This window comes from Austrofundulus limnaeus, unplaced genomic scaffold, assembly GCF_001266775.1.
Source record: "Austrofundulus limnaeus strain Quisiro unplaced genomic scaffold, Austrofundulus_limnaeus-1.0 Scaffold48, whole genome shotgun sequence".
NCBI classification, from domain to species: Eukaryota; Metazoa; Chordata; class Actinopteri; order Cyprinodontiformes; family Rivulidae; genus Austrofundulus; species Austrofundulus limnaeus.
This window is the reverse complement of record NW_013952450.1, coordinates 2,328,241-2,344,816: the sequence shown is the minus strand read 5'-3', so window position 1 is coordinate 2,344,816 and position 16,576 is coordinate 2,328,241. Positions and strand designations below refer to the sequence as shown.

Genomic DNA, 16,576 nt, shown 5'->3' with positions numbered 1-16,576 from the left:
GAACTTATCTTTGGATTTTCACAGTTTTATCTTGACATTTCTCTGACAATATTCTTGAACATGAAATCCGAGGCAGTGATTGGTCCATGTCGGGTTTTTTTTTTCTAACGACGTCATCCAGGATCAGCTTTGCGGCACAGCCAGGTGTCGCAAATCAGCTCTAAGACTGACACTTAAGAATCACTCCTACACTTTACTTAAAGTAAGACTGAGACCCTTGATAACTCACTTTTACTCTCAGCTTTAAACTAAGAATTTTTTACACTTAAGTCCACTCTTAGCAGCATTCTTAAGAGTAATTCTAAGAAGTTTTGAATCAGTTTATTTTCAATCCAGTGAAAGCAAGAATGTTAACTAATAAATTGGAAAATAATCTGGCTATTTAGTGATATTTCCACAGTTGTGGTCTTGACTGGTCTTGAAATAAAATTCTGAGTCCTCAATGTTCGAGACCGAGACAAGACCAAGTACAAATGCTGTCGAATCCGAGACAAGACCAAGACTTTCATAAAGTGGTCTTGAGACTGGTCTTAAGACCAAGACCAGTTTCAAGTACCACAACACCAGAATACTGCTGGCCAGTTCACTTACTCATCAAACTCACTTGCAGCTTGCTGTTTTTTGCTCTGAACAGGAGTCACACATTGTTATGCTGGTCCTATGGGTTGGAGGGGGTATCAATATTAAAAGAAAGAAAATCAATATATCATTTAAAAAAAATCAATATATATATTGATATTTYGAGTTTTATGCACAGCCCTACTGAGAAGTAATTAGTGTTACAAGCTCAACAGACTTGTGAGGGAGGGGTGCTCTGTGGGGCGGGGGGCTCAGTTGAGGACTGAGCTTCAGGGAGGAGCTTTGTACAAATAGGCGGTGCTTTGTATGAGCAAGTCATTTTGGACAGCTCCACATGGCTACCTCAAGATGTTCAAGGTTTCTCAATTACACATAAAAATCATGAAATATTTAAAGCAATCATTTATCCAAATCACAAAAGCTTTTCACAACTTACCAAATCAAACAAATGRATAATTTTGACTGATTGATAGATTTATCCTCAAAGAGGAGGTACAGCAGATTTTAATCAAAAAGCATACATTATTGTTTAAAATGTATTTATTCTGAGTTTAAATGCGACCTATTTGCTCTTATTTTATTTATTTTTTTAGTTAGGTACAATGTAAAACCTAAATTCTGCATTGTAGCAGTGTTTTCTGAGCATAAATTACAAGCAGGGAAAACATTGCCTTTAATGTTTCATTTGACAATCGCACAGATTTTACAATCTGTTTTCTTTGGAGAAAGATGGGGTAAGATGAGACTATTTCAACAGTAATAAGTGGTGTGATAGACAGAAATTAGATATGATGTTTTAACACGATGCAATCATTTAAGTGTTTCCACTCTTTTATTGAACAAGTGAAATTTTATCTCAGCATCCAAGACACCAGCATATAAAGATACTTTATCCCAATTGAGAAATCTGAAATTCTATATGGACATATTTTTCTAACACACACACACACACACACACACACACACACACACACACACACACACNGCCCTACAACTACTCTGACCACCAGGGGGGCACCAACGCCCCCTCCTACTACAGCCACGCAGGGGCCAGCCAAGGCTCCAGCCTGTTCTCCACTTACAGCTACATGAGCAGTCCCACCCACAGGTCCATGTACACCCCCACAGCCGACAGCCCGGGGGGGCCTCCCATCCCACAGAACAGCCCCCAACACTGGGAGCAGGCTCCAGTTTACACCCAACTCACCCGGCCCTGAGCAGACTGAGACACACACACACACGCACACACACACACACACACACACACAAACACACACACACACACACACACACAGTATTTTTGTATTTGAATAAAAGCAGCTATAGGAAGATGTCATCAAACTGCCTCTTAGTTTCCTTCCTTCGTGGAGTAAACATCAGCGCCCTCTGGTGGTGAAACAAAACCATTATTCTTGATTTATTCTGGAAGTACTAATTTATTTTTTTTACTAACCTGCAATTCATTGTTTATTAATAACACATTATAATATAACAGAAACACATTTGCGCAAGAGTAAATACTAAGTAAGTTTGTTTTTTGTATTTATTGCATCAAAATGATTTAGTTGCATTTGAAAATCACCCTCAGATTTCTTTACTGTTTTCTTGAAACTCACAAAATTTTAATTTCTAAAATAGATGAATATTTAATTAAAAAAATAACCCTTTTTTTCATGTTGGTTTTGGGTTTAGTTTGATTGAGGAAGCCTTCTGTTCAAATGTGATCATTTATTAGGAAGATTATTTAATCATAAATGAAAATATAACTATACTTTTCTGTTATTTGTACTTTGTTTAACTCATTCATTGTCACAAAATATATTTTGTTAGAGTAATTCACACATGCCCTTAAAGCTAAGAAGAAATTAAGAATGTACGGCAAGTTATTGTCCATATTTCTTCTTTCTTTTTTATACATACATACTGTATATACCCATTAGTATTTTGCCTTAATTTATGAAAATATAACTTAAACATTTTGCAAATTTGAAAAAAAAAATCAAACAAACAAAACAAAACAAAGCAATTTTTGGTAAATTTTATTGATTGAAATTAAATATTGAGTGTAACAGTCATTGCTACGTGTTTGAATTTCAGCTAATCAAGAAGAAAGTAAAGAAGCTAAAACGTTGTTATATCAAGTCAGTTTTATAAGATTTCTTTTACTAGCAATCATTGCGTGACCAACTGCCGTTTTGGTTTATTTTGCTTTGGACTTTCAGACCTAACTAATTAGATTCTGCATTATTGATATACAGTGAACGAGTCCTGTCAGTCAAATCGCTGTGCTGCGTTGGGCAAATGTGACATTCGATAGGGAGGTTGAAGGCTGTCATGCCTCGTGGCCAAAACGGAGGGGAAAGAACAGGGAGGAGTTGGACGGGTCTAGCAAAGATCCAATTACAACACGGCAGCGTTCCTAAAAAACTCCAGGCGGCGAGGGACAGGCCAAGATCCTGGATGTTCCTTGAGCAAACAACTGGAGGGCAGAGGTTGTGGCCAAGCTGCTCGGTGGGTTCAGCTGGACTCAGTGGACCGCTGTGCTGACTGAAAGCAGACGGCCCAACAAGGAGCCTATTGATGTGACTGGCAGAGATGATGACAGAGAAGAAGACAGACGGCCTGACGAGTTGCAGGAGGCAAACGATGTGACTTTCCATCCTGCCACTAGTCTCATTCAGAAGCTGTTTAACATACAGTGAGTAAATTTTTGTATTTTGATTTAAGTTCTCATTTTCAGTACCTTACAGTTATGTAGTAACTTAATTTTTAGATGTCAAGCCATAAAAGTCTGTTATGGTATCTTTCCTTCTGCTGTTTGCTTCTAAGGTCATCTGCTGTCTTTATTACCTGGAAGTCACTGACGGATTTATCTCTGGTTTTAGGCAGGGCTTGCTTTTAAGTCCAGGCGGTCCACGGATTCTCAGGAGAGTGGTTTGCGGTGCTGGACTGGCTGGCAGGGATGGAAAACGAGGACCTGCAGCCCACTGATGGAGAGGGCAGAGAGAATGCTGAACTTCTGAAGGACCAGCTCAACAGTGAGGAAAAAGGAGAGAGGGAGAACAAAGGAAAAGAGAAAGAGAAGAGGAAAGAGCAGCGACGTCCGGGGTCCCTGTGGAGGTCTGGGTGGGCTCTGAGCGAACGGCTGGCCATCAACGTTTCGGGAATGAGGTATGAGACTCAGCTGCGAACCTTAGCCCAGTTCCCCAACTCTCTGCTCGGTGATCCCAGGAGGAGAGCGCGATACTTCGACCCGCTTCGGAACGAGCTGTTCCTGGACCGCAACCGAGCTTGCTTCGATGCCATCCTGTACTTCTACCAGTCGGGCGGGAGGCTCCGCAGGCCCGCAAACATCCCCCTGGACATCTTTATGGACGAGCTGATGTTTTACGAGCTCGGAGAGGACATCGTGAATCGCTTCAAGGAGGACGAGGGGTTTCCGAAAGAGGAGGAGAGGCCCCTGCCGTCCAATGAGATCCAGAAAAAGCTCTGGATGCTGTTTGAACACCCCGAATCATCGTCAGGGGCACGGATCATTGCCATCATCAGCGTGATGGTGATCGTGGTGTCCATTCTCATCTTCTGCCTGGAGACACTCCCTGACTTCAAGAAAGAGGTTGGAAGTATAACAATTAACACACTTTTTGACCTGATACAGGTTCTGCAAAATGTTTTTTCTTCAGCCATTCACACCCATTTAAACTTCTTACCCAGTCACACTTATTAGATTATCCACCCCATTCTAAGCATGCAAGGTGATGGGTGATGGTAGAGAGAGAGAGAAAAAAAACTGTAAAATGAAAACATTTCAACAGAACCAGGCTCAGGATGAGCAGCCATCTGCTTCAACCAGCTGGAGGTTGAAAGAACAGGAACAGGAATGAGACACAATCAAGCACAAAAATAGTGTGCTTACCTGAGTGGCTCAAATGAGGGCAACTAAACTTTGTCTCTTGAAGAGATCTGTTGTCATCTTTTGAACGACTTACAACTTAGGGCTTTCATGTCCTTGACATCTACACAAAAAAGTGGGCTACAGTGATGAAATTATGTATACTTACATCACAAAGAAAACAAGTCATATAGTACTCCTCACCATTCATTTTAAACCAGTCTYAAACAATTAAACAAGTAAGCATTTTCTTGTTCTTTACAACTTTGTTCAATGCTAGTTGGGGGCAGCTTAGAAAAAAAATCCATATGCCAGGTCCAACTTTGAACGTTAATAAAAACATCATTTTTTAAATATTTTGTCTATGATGACAGTAGTTACTTTAATGCCTAAGCCTTATAAATTTAAACACCCAATTGTGGCATATTTAATAAAATCCACATCAAATCAGCAGGTTATAGGTTTTTACATGACATGCATGAGTATTGGGGTCAAAAAGAAATATGAGACCATGAGAAGCAGGTGTTTAGGTAAGCATTTACTTGGAGAGAGTACTACAGTGTGTTCAGAGGAAAAATACTGGCATGAGAATTTGTTGGCCGATGTTCCTGGAAGCAGACCAGAGAAAGACTGCAGGAAGCTCTGGGTGTGATTATTTTAGCCGGCTGTTAAATTTGATATGAATTCAGGAAGGGTACGGGGACATTTGAGAATTAGAATACAAATGGCTGAGCGGAGAGACAGAATGGAGGAGATGGTTAGGCATGTTAACGAAAGGTCACAAGTGATCATACACATGGACAGAGGTGAGCCAGTTCCCACTGGTGGCTTTAAACGAGGAAACCTAAAAAGGTCTCACCGGATGAGTAGCATACGCTCAGTTGTGTCCACACATTCCTCCAGGACTCCTGCACCAGGTTAGACTGGCTTTGCTGCCAGGAAACTACTGTAACTTACTCCGGTTGGAGCCTGAGCGGCCACACAAATTGCACTGGCACTGTTACACACCGGGGCCGCAGCGGCCAGAGAGGGAATAGTGACAAAGGTGGAGACGAACGAGGAGCGACGCATGAGACACTCATGTTTCTCTTCGGAGTTCTCAACCGGTTATATTTAGTCTAAGGAGAGCCCTTGGAACTCATAAACACATACTGTACATGTCCTCCTTTAGTAATAAACACTGTCACTGACCTGCTACTGAAAGTCATGAGCAACAGTCCATGTCAACTACTCCGAAACTTCATATAAAACACACAATCGACAAAACATCATTCTACATTCGCGTCATCTTTTTGCCGTGGATTTGACTGGACGGTGAGTGAGACTCGTTTTATAACATCCACCATCCAGAGTGTGAATATGACGGTAACTGGCAGGCCAGATGGAACAACAGGTGGGYCAAGAGGAGATCAGAAAGGCTGCACGTGTGAAATGCTTTTGTGATCCTGCCAGAAGCGAGAACCGGCGAGAGACAGCGTGACAAAAGCAGCCTGAAGTTCACTCTTTCTTATTAAAATAGCACCAACCTCAGAGGTTTTATTTTGGAAACAGATGTGCATTTGAAAGGGAAGTTTCAGTTTTCTGCAGTAGCCCAGAGGAGATGTGTTTAGCCTAAATATGTAACTGAAACCATGTAACCAGTTAGCAGCCTAGCTTAGCATAAATTCTGAGATTACAGGGAACTAGCGCTGTTTACTTCACATTATTTTATTTGTCTTTGTTAAGTCAAGGGTTGATGCTGTTTTATTCAATATTGTTTGAAGGATCAAGGTTATTTTTGAAATAGTTTTTTGATTTTTGTATGAAAGCCTAAAGAAGACATTGTTACAAAATAATTTTTATAATGTCTCAAGGTGACTATTTATCTCATCTTAAAAAAAATTAAGTGGTTACTTGTTCTACCAGAACATCAACATGTTTCAATAACCATCTATGATATTCCTTTTTATTTTAAGGTAAATAAATGTATTTTTATTGATATGTTCTTACAAATATAGCTTTTCTTTTTGTGCAGTGGAGATTGTTTCAGACTCTTCCTGTCTTTCCTGTCTGTTCCTCCTCAGGAGCACCATTCCCACGCTAAGAACGGTTCTGAGAACGTGCCTCCTCCTCCGAGTATTTTCTACGATCCCTTCTTCATGGTGGAGACCGTATGCATATGCTGGTTCTCCTTCGAGCTCATCATGCGCTTTGCTTGCTGTCCCAGCAAGATCCACTTCTTCAAGGACGTCATGAACATCATCGACTTCAGCGCCATCTTGCCGTATTTTGTCACCCTGGGAACCGAGCTGGCCAAAGACGACGACGCCTCTCCGGCCACGTCTTTGGCCATCATCAGGGTCATCAGACTGGTGAGGGTCTTCAGGATCTTCAAGTTGTCTCGGCACTCTAAGGGCCTCCAGATTCTTGGCCAGACGCTGAGGGCCAGCATGCGCGAGCTGGGCCTCCTGATCTTTTTCCTGTTCATCGGCGTCATCCTCTTCTCCAGCGCCGTCTACTTTGCTGAAGCTGACCACCACAAAACCGACTTCGTCAGCATACCGCACGGTTTCTGGTGGGCGGTCGTGACCATGACCACAGTGGGGTACGGTGACATGTACCCCGTCACAGTGTGGGGGAAAATGGTGGGCTCCATGTGCGCCATYGCTGGTGTTCTGACCATCTCACTGCCCGTGCCTGTCATAGTGTCCAACTTCAGCTACTTCTACCACCGGGAGACCGAGTGTGTGGATCAAACGGAGTATAATCACGTGCAGACGTCTCTGTGGGACGACATGGAGCCTGAGGGCGAGGAGACGGAGGACGGGGACCGGGATCCCGAGGCAGATTATTATGACTCCGAAGAAATCTGCAACYCTCTGAATGGGACGTTAATTAGAGGAGTTTGTTCTGGCCAGAGCACAGAGCACAGCGGAGGAAATGTGCATCTCATGGAGCCGCTGGTTACACAGGTTTAGAGAGCAGGAACATGTGCAGCCTTAAACAAAGACACAGAAAGTGAGTAATGTCATGTAGCACACTCAGAATAGCACTAATATACCTCCTAAAAACTTTATATTTCCTCATCTGGCTCATTTATTTATTTTTCACTGCAGTGGCCAGTTAAAACAGCATTTTTTCTTCCTTTTTTTTCCTCAGGGTCCTAAATGAAATATATCAGCTATTATTTATTAACGCTTTAAGCTTAAGGTAATATGAACACTTTAAAAAAGTCTGTGCCTTGAAACTATGATGTCTTAGTTGATTTTGCCTTACAGCCTGATGTGGAATTGAAGTAGATTTTTGATCCATCCCACCAGAACTCTACCAGCAGATCTGCATATTGAGAAAAAAAAATCTGAAAGCTCTCCTGAACCACCTCCACAGGTTGCAGGTTTTTAGAAGTTCTGGCTCCTCAGGTCACCTGCAAGACTGTAGTATTACTCAAACACTGCACTGTTTTCTTTGTGTATTTGTGATCTCTGCTCTGCTATGTTATATTCTGCTGAATTATGCGCTCRTTATTAAAAATAAAGACTCTATTTTATTAATTGTCTTTTAAAAAATGAGTTAGCAAGTCATTCTGTTTAGGGAACAGCCAAACGTAGAAGAAGAAAAACATTAAAATAATATAGTTTTTTTTTTTTTGCTTTCTTCATCTCTAAGTAACCTTGTTCCAGTCAATCTGTTTTACATTTGTGGTTTTGTGACTATTTCTTTTTCAAGATATCCATAATTATTATAGGCAGTAAGTTAGTTTGCTCTTTGTTTCACTTAAACACAGAAAACTTTCCACTCCATCACGATGATGACCCGTGGAAGGTATGCAGGCCAGTGGTTCACTGCTTGTTCTTTAATAATCTGCTTTAGTTTGTCAGCTAAAAATAATAATGGAAATTTTAACAGATTAAACGTTTTTTTTTCCTGTAAGATGAARCCCATATCTCTTCTTAGAAGAACAAATGATTTGTGCAGACAAATGTCTGTGACTTTCAACTTTACACCATGAATAAAAAGAAACTACATATCTGTGTGGTTTGATTAAAATCAATTAGCAAACTTGTGACCAGAAAGCTTAGAGTTTTATGCAAAGTTTCTTATTGTAGCCCAGCATTTTTTTAAATCTGCATTAAACAGCTTGAAAGTCTAAACTAGAAATACAGTATGTAACTTTGCACAATGTGATATTATTGGTGAAAAAAAATCTGTTTTAACAACTGAGAAAAAGGTTTGGAATTGACAAATATTAAGTCAAAGTCATAATACACATTCACTGAAACAATCCATTTTGATAACTTGAGTTGTTTTTTCTTTTGTTTTTATTCATTTTGTCCACTAGAGGGTGCTACTCATTTCACAGTCCTCACCTGTGAGCAGTGGGTAATCAAAAATGTTGGGATTCCTATTTGGTAATGTCTAATTACTGGTTTATCTAATTGCTCCATTTATCCATGACAAAACTGTATGAGTCATAGAAAATAAATATTTGGACTGGGGATGATTTCATTCAGAATTTATTTTGATGTTTCAGAAAACACGCTTTAAGTGCATAAACAGACTTTGGGACTTTCCAGGAACATTTAGTTTACAATGTATTACAGTTTGTTCCACCCCGCTTGTTATTTCAACATTTCAGCTTTACAACTTATTCGTGGAACTGTTGCATTAAAATTAAACATTTAGTCAAAAAAACTTTAGGATTTAAAAAAATACAGTTAAACAAAACGAATTTTTATTGTTCAATAATTCAATAAAACATGGCGACAGTCGGTTTTYTTTATTTTCTGAAGTAACTAACAAAAAGACAAGTTAAATACTGTACAAATAAATATCTTCATTCAAAGTTACAGTCATTGGTTTTATTTAAAGCAAAAATGGATTCAGTTTAGTTATTTAATACATTTAAAAATAGACCTTTTAAATTAAACAGAAATAAATTAGCGAATCCAAACAACTCCTCAAAGGTTCAGTCAATTTTCTAAATCACCCAAACGAATTTACACAGTGATTTTCCACAACTGTAGAACATGTTATTAATAGTTCTAAACTTAACTTAGATGTCCTTCCTGTCATAATGTTTCTGTTGAAACAATGATTATTATTTTTAGTCAAAACTTCTAAAGATTCACTTATTAATGAGAGCAGACTGCAGCACCATCCAGTTCATTCGAAGAGAATAAAAAAGTCATTTAAATCAATTAACACAACTAAAATAAAAACTCTTTTAATAACCAATAAATAAGTAAAACACAGCACACAGCATAAATAAATAATTTAAATCAATACACAAAAGGTTTCATAAAAAACGTGCTGAGAACCAACAAAACAAACCTCAAGTTTCTGGGTAAAAAAGACATTTCTGTGCAAAGCAGTACTTTACTTCTCCAGTACTAACTGAGGACTAACCACTGAGTTTAGCCCCATTCCAAAAGGGTCGTCTGAATCCATGTTGAAGTTCCTCTGGTTTTTCATTGGCTCTTCGGAGATGCTGTCCTCTAAAGTATTCCTGAGTGGTAAAAATCGGGTGAAAGGGACTGAGTTTTGACTTGGGGTCTGCCTGGGTGCCAGCGACACAGGGGTCCCAYGGTGTGAGCTGAGGAAGCGGGTGTATCCATCAGCCAGCAGCAGTTCTCTGAAGCAGCAGTCGGTCTCCTCATACACACTCTGAAAGTCCAAACAGTTGGAAGTTCATCAAAAAACAAAAAAAAGGATGCATTGAATAAAACTTCAAAGTGTTTTAATTGTTTTTCTGTACCTGTCCCCTGAGATGGCCTCCACTGTCCGCACAGAGAAACAAGGAGGATGACTGTCCCCTGATGACCACATGACCCGGTTTCACTGATTTCAGCTGCAGCACACCTGGAACCCACAGAAACTCCTTCAGTTTTCCAGGCCTCAAATCATCCATTCTGATTGGTTCAGGCTCAAACATCAAATACTCACTGTAAGCGTTCCGAGCATCACTTCCACTCACTCTCCCATCCTGGTTCATCTGTAGAAACATCCCACGTCTGTGGTTATCTGCAGGATAAATCAGTCAAAATAAATAAATAAAACACATTTACACAAGACAAACCTCTATGGCCTCATCAGTACTGTTTTATATTGATCACTAAATAAAATAACCAATACATATATTGAATTACCTGTGTAGAGATGCACCTCTCTGACATGGTTTTTAAATGATAGGAGTGGATTGGATTCAGGAAGGTAAAATGAATGTGAAAAAGGAAGCGGGAGAATTAGAAAAACCAATAAATGGTGGAAAACAAGCTTATTCTGTAATGACATCATTTTGTTTAAGGACCAAAAGCTAAATAAATAAAGAATAAATATAAATAAATACTAATAAAATAAATAAATAAAGATAAAAATAATTGCAACCCTCGATGAGCGACTTGTGAACAAGAGGAAGTTTGGTGGCCTTATAAAGGATTTGAGGAGAAGGAGGTCCAACTTCCTGATGGTAAGAATGAGTCAGATGTTGGTGATTGAGTGCTCACAGGAACTCCTAAATGTTCACACTATGTTTGGAAGTAGCATAAAACAAGCTTTTTTAAAAAAGAAGAAAAAAATGAAGAATTGATTTAATTTTTAAACACTTCAATAAACTTCCACATATTTTCCAATCATAGAGCAGCATTTCTCCAGCATTCAAAATATTCCAACAATGAGCAGGTCACTGTTTCATTTCAAACAAAAATATTCCAACAATGAACAGGTCACTGTTTCATTTCAACCTACCACTTCAGAGAAGGTCTATAAAAAAATGACATCTAGCTATAAATATGCTCTGTCATGTGGGGACAAAACCATTTACCGTAACCTAGCGTGACTTCCCAAGCAGCCGTGCACTTGAAAAATAAACATCTTACAAAACTGAATGAAGATCTAACACACAATGTTTTTTTTCCGAAAGTGACGTGAACTGTTTTTTTTGTGTTTTATGTTGTTTATCTTATTAGGGATGTGAGTGTTTGAGAGAGAAAAGAAGAAGGAAGGAGTGGGAGAAGCTGATTTATAAGCTGAGGGTGTGTTTATAGGACTGCAGCTGTGCACTGAGCACAGACTATAAACTCACTGTTTAAAAAACGCTGCCCGGCATCTACCTAAAACACTATGAATGGAAAAAAAAAACCTTGATATTATGGTTACTTAAAACACTCCATGACCCTGAAAAGGAAGAAGCCAAACTATGTGTTGAAATGTCCCTTATGGAAGGTAAAGGGTCCAAATGAAGATGGCTGGAGTACTGTATATCCTGGCATTAAAAAAAATAACACAATAAACAAACAAATATCTCAAATCCAAACCAAAATGTAGTACAGGAGCATAAGGAACATTATGGCCGTAAGCAAAGAAAGCTTGAAGATTATTATCTGTGTTTTTTCAGTCAGTTTTGGTGATTTTTGGGTTTTAATGTGGGCTTAATTTCTATTTGGTTTAATTTCAGTGTTCTGTTCTTTTGATATTACCCTGTATACCACCTGTTTATTCACACAGTATTGTACCACAGTTAGTCTCTGTTCCTCAGTCCCTGCCACAGTTACATCTGTTCTCAGGTCCTCGGCTTCTTTCTTTCAGGGTCACAGGGGTCACCGGTGCCCTTATCCTGCAGTCAGTGTGCGAGGGGCAGATTCTAGAGTTACCACTTGACCTAAAATTCATGTTTTTAATCTGTGGGAGGAAGCCAAGGTATCCAGAGAAAACCCACACATGCACAGAGAGAACATTCAAACTCTATCCTTCTTGCTGAAAAGCAGCAGCTTTACCTCAGCTCACCTCCCAAATCAGTCTGGCACTAARTACGCTTCACATCACGTTTGTTTGTGTTTTTGTTTCTCCTTGCCTCTCCTCAGTTTTTATAAGTTTCGCTGCCACATCAGCCTTTTGTTTTTGTAACAACGAAATGAAGAAGTACAACCATAAGTTCAGTCTGTATATCGAGTTGTTCTCAGTTTTKTGTTTGCTGAGGTTGATTAGTTGTGGTGGCCATCTTTACTCTTCTAAAGTTATTCCGTTGTAACAAGCAGCTTTTTTAAAACTGCACATCCCTAATTCATTTTTTCTGCTGTTCCAAAAATGCAACATGACAAATTTTGTTATTGCAAACATCAAAATGTAAAGATCAGGTTTTTATATGTATTTTTTGTTGATTTGAAAGTTTTGCACAAGAGCTGAAAGAATTAGCAATTGTTTTCTACTTTACTTTTTAGGCTGTAGAATTATATGGAATAAATGTCAATTTGCCTTTGTTCAAAAACAATAACTTATTTAAATTTATGTGGTTCCACTTATCCCAAATAGCTAGAGGAAATTAAAACTCTATCCATCAAACAGCTCAGGACTCAGGGGGATAAGACTGTTTGGCCCACAGAAGGTGTGTGTGTGTGTGTGTGGGGGGGGGGGGGGGTGCTGCAGGGAAGCCAGCAAATTTATAGCAATGGCCATTGCCCCATGGCACCCCTGAGTGACAAACTCACCTAATCTCCTTCACGTTGAGCTAAAGAGCCACTTTCATTTCCTTCTTGTTTCTTTAAGTGGGCGTTTTTAACCTTCACCGTGGAGTTTCCTCTTCCCGTCGTGGTTCATGAGGCGCTCAAATCACATTTCAAACAGAACTTCAAACCACACCCTCCCTACAATGTTACAGGTATATGTTTTTTTTTAATTACAGCTTTTACAATCATTAGCATCATTATTGTTATCGTATTATATTCAAATATCATCACTACTCTCCAATAATATGAATTCAAAATCTGAGCACAATTATTTTTTTATCCCCCAAAATGTACACATACAGTTAGCATATCGTAAATGTTCATAAATGAAAACATTTGTCAAATGAAATTACAGTCAGTCTTTAAGCTAAGTATGAAATGAACATACGGTTTAATACACACATACACTGTACATACATACATACAATAGCAGTTATCATAAAAATGATAAAAATAAAATGCACACGTTTTACAAAGTCCTGACCCGAGCGTTCACATCTTTAGATGATTGATATCATGAAGTTCACTCTAGAATGGTTGATTTTTGGCATGCATATTAACACAAATGCTCCCTAACTATAATCCTTTCCCCCCCTCCCACTCAGTTTGGACAGGAGTTTATCATAAAGCACTTTGCCAGCTATTTTATCATTGGTCCTATTCACACTTGTGCATCCTCAGCTCTGTTATGGCTTAAGAACAAACATCTCTGTACTCTCTGAACTTCCATTACAGCCGACTGTCTCCTTTTGTTTCGGGATTTTTTTTTTTAAAATGAAATACTTCCCATTCTCTGTCTTAATCAGAGCTACATTGACTGAAAACGTTTGTAGAACTCTCTTGATCTGAACAGGAATGCATGTTTTCTTTGTTTTTGTTTTGTTTTTCCATTTTCAAAACTATGAATACAGTGTGTCGATATTGCCATCTCAAACTCAGAAACAGAAGATGAATTCACAACATGGTCACTTTCTACAGAATCGAACAGCGTCATGCCACAACTATGGATCGAGAGAGAGAGAGAGAGAGAGAGAGAGAGAGAGAGAGAGAGAGAGAGAGAGAGAGAAACTGATGCATTAACAGACATTCACTCTTTATTTTATCATCTTTTTCAGAAATCATTCACTCAGTGTCTTTGATTATTTTGGGACACGTGGCTTGAATGCTGTTGGTCGTCTTCTAGTGTCCATTTTTGCTTTTCTTCTTTAGTATTTTCTTTTCTTCAAATTTTTTTATTTTTTTTCCAGGATTGGGTAAAAGGGGAAGTTCTTGAAAAGAATAAAGACACAAATGCATTAAAATATATTTTATGTGGTGACTGATGAAGCAGTTTCTCAAGACTGAAAGTTTTCTTGTTTCTTACCCAATGTGCTTATCTTTAGCAGGAATATGTTCTCACAGAACCCGACTCTCCTCTCGGACCAGAGTTTGCTGAAAAAAGAGAAAAAATATGTTTGGTGGACATGGATCAAAGTAACACAACTTACTTAATGTATAATTTAACTTAATGACTCAGAGCAYGAAAAAATGGTTTTAAAAAGAATCAAGAGCAGATGTAAGCAGATTTCTACATATAATCTCAAAGATCAAATAACCCAGGAGCTTTTTTCATCCAGGCTGCAAYTTATAAATTAGAACTGTATTAATAAATTATTCGTACACGAATCAGAAGCAGCCCAGTTCAAAATGGCTCATGGAAAAGCGTTGCATTCACCAAAGAAAAAAATAATCAGACTCCTGATCTCGTAATTATGAGATCCAGATCTCAGTCTTATGAAAAAAGTTAAAGAGACTCATAGCTGACTTACACTACTACTTGATTTTATATGCTTTTCCTCTTTAGTACGAGACTCTGGGTCTACTTTAATTGTTTTTCTTTGGTGAATGCAATGACTTTCCATAGGTTACTACTCAATAAAAATTTTTAAATTTTTTTAGAGTGCTTTACATCAGAGATATGACAAGATGAAAACAGTCTTTGTTTTGCTTCTGATCTAGAGTGAGTCAAATATAACATGGAGTAGAATATGTCGAGAGCGGGCACCACTCTGCCTCCTTGAGAGAATACCATTTGTCCTACAAGTAAAACCAGAAACACAAAAACATTAAGACAAAATTCCCAACGTGTTGATATAGAATTTGTCTGTGTATCATAAAAATTGTTGTTTTATGAAGAAGTTGAAGAAGTTAAAGTCAGATGAGAGCTGAGCTCAATGAGGTTTTTTAGACGTAGTTTTTTGTGATTTACTTTACCACAGTAACTAAAAGTACTACCACACATCCCAAGGCTGAGTTGGTCGTTGATAACGTTTGTAGGGGTGTGTGTTGCCGTTGGGGCCACATTAATGTACGACTATAAAAAGATATAAATGAATCAAGTATAGAGATCCTTTTTTGAAGTGAATAATAGGTACCACCATTCAAATGAATAGAGGCAGAGCAATGCATTCTTCTGCTCTCCTATTCATTTGAATTGGAAAGCCCTAAAAAGAAAACAGGCAAAGTTTTCTGAAACATGATGGATGCACTGTCTACTTTGAAATGACCTGTTAACAGAGAAAAAATTTGAGACAAAATAAGACTTTCTGTCATTTAGCTTGGCTTGTGAACCCAGTATTGGCTAAATTTTCACTTAGCAACAAACAAGCATGTTTTTCTAATAATTTAATAAATAGTAAAAGGTCTGAACTTCTATAGCCTGTTTAAAACCAGCCCCTGCTTTGTACGAGGGTCTGGACTCTCGTCTATAGAGAAGCGATTCTTGCAGGAGGCGTGGCCTCTGTTGGAGTTTAAAACGATTGGATCTGTTGGCCGCGGCGCATGTGTGCCAGCTCCACTGTGAAGGACGCTAAGCTAAGAAGCTAACCGGAAATTGTAAATGATGCTACTGAGAGGAGGGAAGTACCGAGCCAAACAAGACGGCTTTAAATGACAGCTGCTGCTTTGTCAGACTAATTTAATTTAATTTGGAAGCCTTATCAACACGGACTGGCTTCATTCACTTCCTCCATTGCCACTGCTAACTAACTAGCAGACATTGTGCAGAAAATCAACATTGTTCAAAACTCCGCCTTCTGTTTGCTGATTGGCCCAGGTAAAATAAACTACAAACAGACACTGTGCAGAAAATCAACGCTGTCGTTCAAAACACCACCTTCTGTTCTCTGATTGGTCCGAAAGAAATTCTTCTGAAGAAATCCTTGTCTATGGAAGAAATCCCAGACGGAGCAGTGAAGGGAAACTAGAATTGAGTGGGACTGTGTAAGAAGGCGAGGGCCAGGCTAGAACTTATACAAGTGAAGAAATTTATAAGTCATGTTAGATACTGATTTTAAAAGCACTATACCATTTTCTTAGTTTTCCTTTTTAAGTATTGACTTTTATAATCTGTTGTTTGAATTATGTCTTGATTAAAATAGTTTAGATACATGCCTCAAGTCCTGTCTCAAGTGGAGGAGTTTAAGTATCTGGGGATCTTGTTCACGAATGGGGGTAGAAGGGAGCGGGAGGTCGACAGGCGGATTGGTGCTGTGTCTGCTGTAAAGCGGGCGCTGTACAGGTCCATCGTGGTGAAGAGAGAGCTGAGTCAGAAAGCGAAGCTCTCGATTTATCGGTCGATCTACGT

At 38.9% G+C, this 16,576-nt stretch overlaps 4 protein-coding genes across 7 annotated transcripts in view; 2 read left to right on the top strand and 2 right to left on the bottom strand.

The window, feature by feature from the left end:
- Positions 1-1,564: 1,564 nt before the first annotated feature.
- On the top strand, positions 1,565-1,819 carry LOC106517336 (transcription factor Sox-9-A; the record flags this gene model as incomplete). The annotated part of the gene is given in 1 exon segment (XM_014008104.1): positions 1,565-1,819. A coding segment is annotated over 1 exon segment (232 nt), but the record flags the coding sequence as incomplete, so codon positions are not given.
- Positions 1,820-2,631: 812 nt separating this feature from the next.
- LOC106517426 (potassium voltage-gated channel subfamily A member 7) lies at positions 2,632-8,948 on the top strand. 3 transcript variants are annotated; one of them, XM_014008263.1, is made up of 4 exons: positions 2,632-3,277; positions 3,465-4,195; positions 6,535-7,468; positions 7,610-7,627. In XM_014008263.1, the coding sequence occupies exons 2-3, from the start codon at positions 3,542-3,544 to the stop codon at positions 7,426-7,428; spliced, it is 1,548 nt and encodes a 515-aa protein (XP_013863717.1). In that variant the 5' UTR covers positions 2,632-3,277; positions 3,465-3,541; the 3' UTR covers positions 7,429-7,468; positions 7,610-7,627. The 3 variants fall into 3 exon arrangements, with proteins under 3 accessions (XP_013863717.1, XP_013863715.1, XP_013863716.1); XM_014008261.1 differs by having other exon boundaries at positions 6,535-8,948; XM_014008262.1 differs by having other exon boundaries at positions 3,409-4,195; positions 6,535-8,948.
- Positions 8,949-9,253: 305 nt separating this feature from the next.
- On the bottom strand, positions 9,254-10,610 carry fgf21 (fibroblast growth factor 21). Of its 2 annotated transcripts, XM_014008260.1 has the most exons (3): positions 10,394-10,610; positions 10,206-10,309; positions 9,254-10,114 (listed from the first exon to the last, which is right to left on the bottom strand). In XM_014008260.1, exons 1-3 carry the CDS (start codon positions 10,452-10,454, stop codon positions 9,827-9,829), a joined length of 453 nt encoding a protein of 150 aa, XP_013863714.1. In that variant the 5' UTR covers positions 10,455-10,610; the 3' UTR covers positions 9,254-9,826. The 2 variants fall into 2 exon arrangements, with proteins under 2 accessions (XP_013863714.1, XP_013863713.1); XM_014008259.1 differs by having other exon boundaries at positions 10,206-10,610.
- A 2,487-nt stretch (positions 10,611-13,097) lies between these two features.
- LOC106517424 (liprin-alpha-3) overlaps positions 13,098-16,576 on the bottom strand; it is a gene marked incomplete at its 5' end in the record, with an annotated part of 16,122 nt that continues 12,643 nt past the window's right edge. Inside the window, 2 exon segments of the mRNA XM_014008258.1 lie at positions 13,098-14,219; positions 14,315-14,382. Of these exon segments, the coding sequence (XP_013863712.1) occupies positions 14,330-14,382 (53 nt within the window).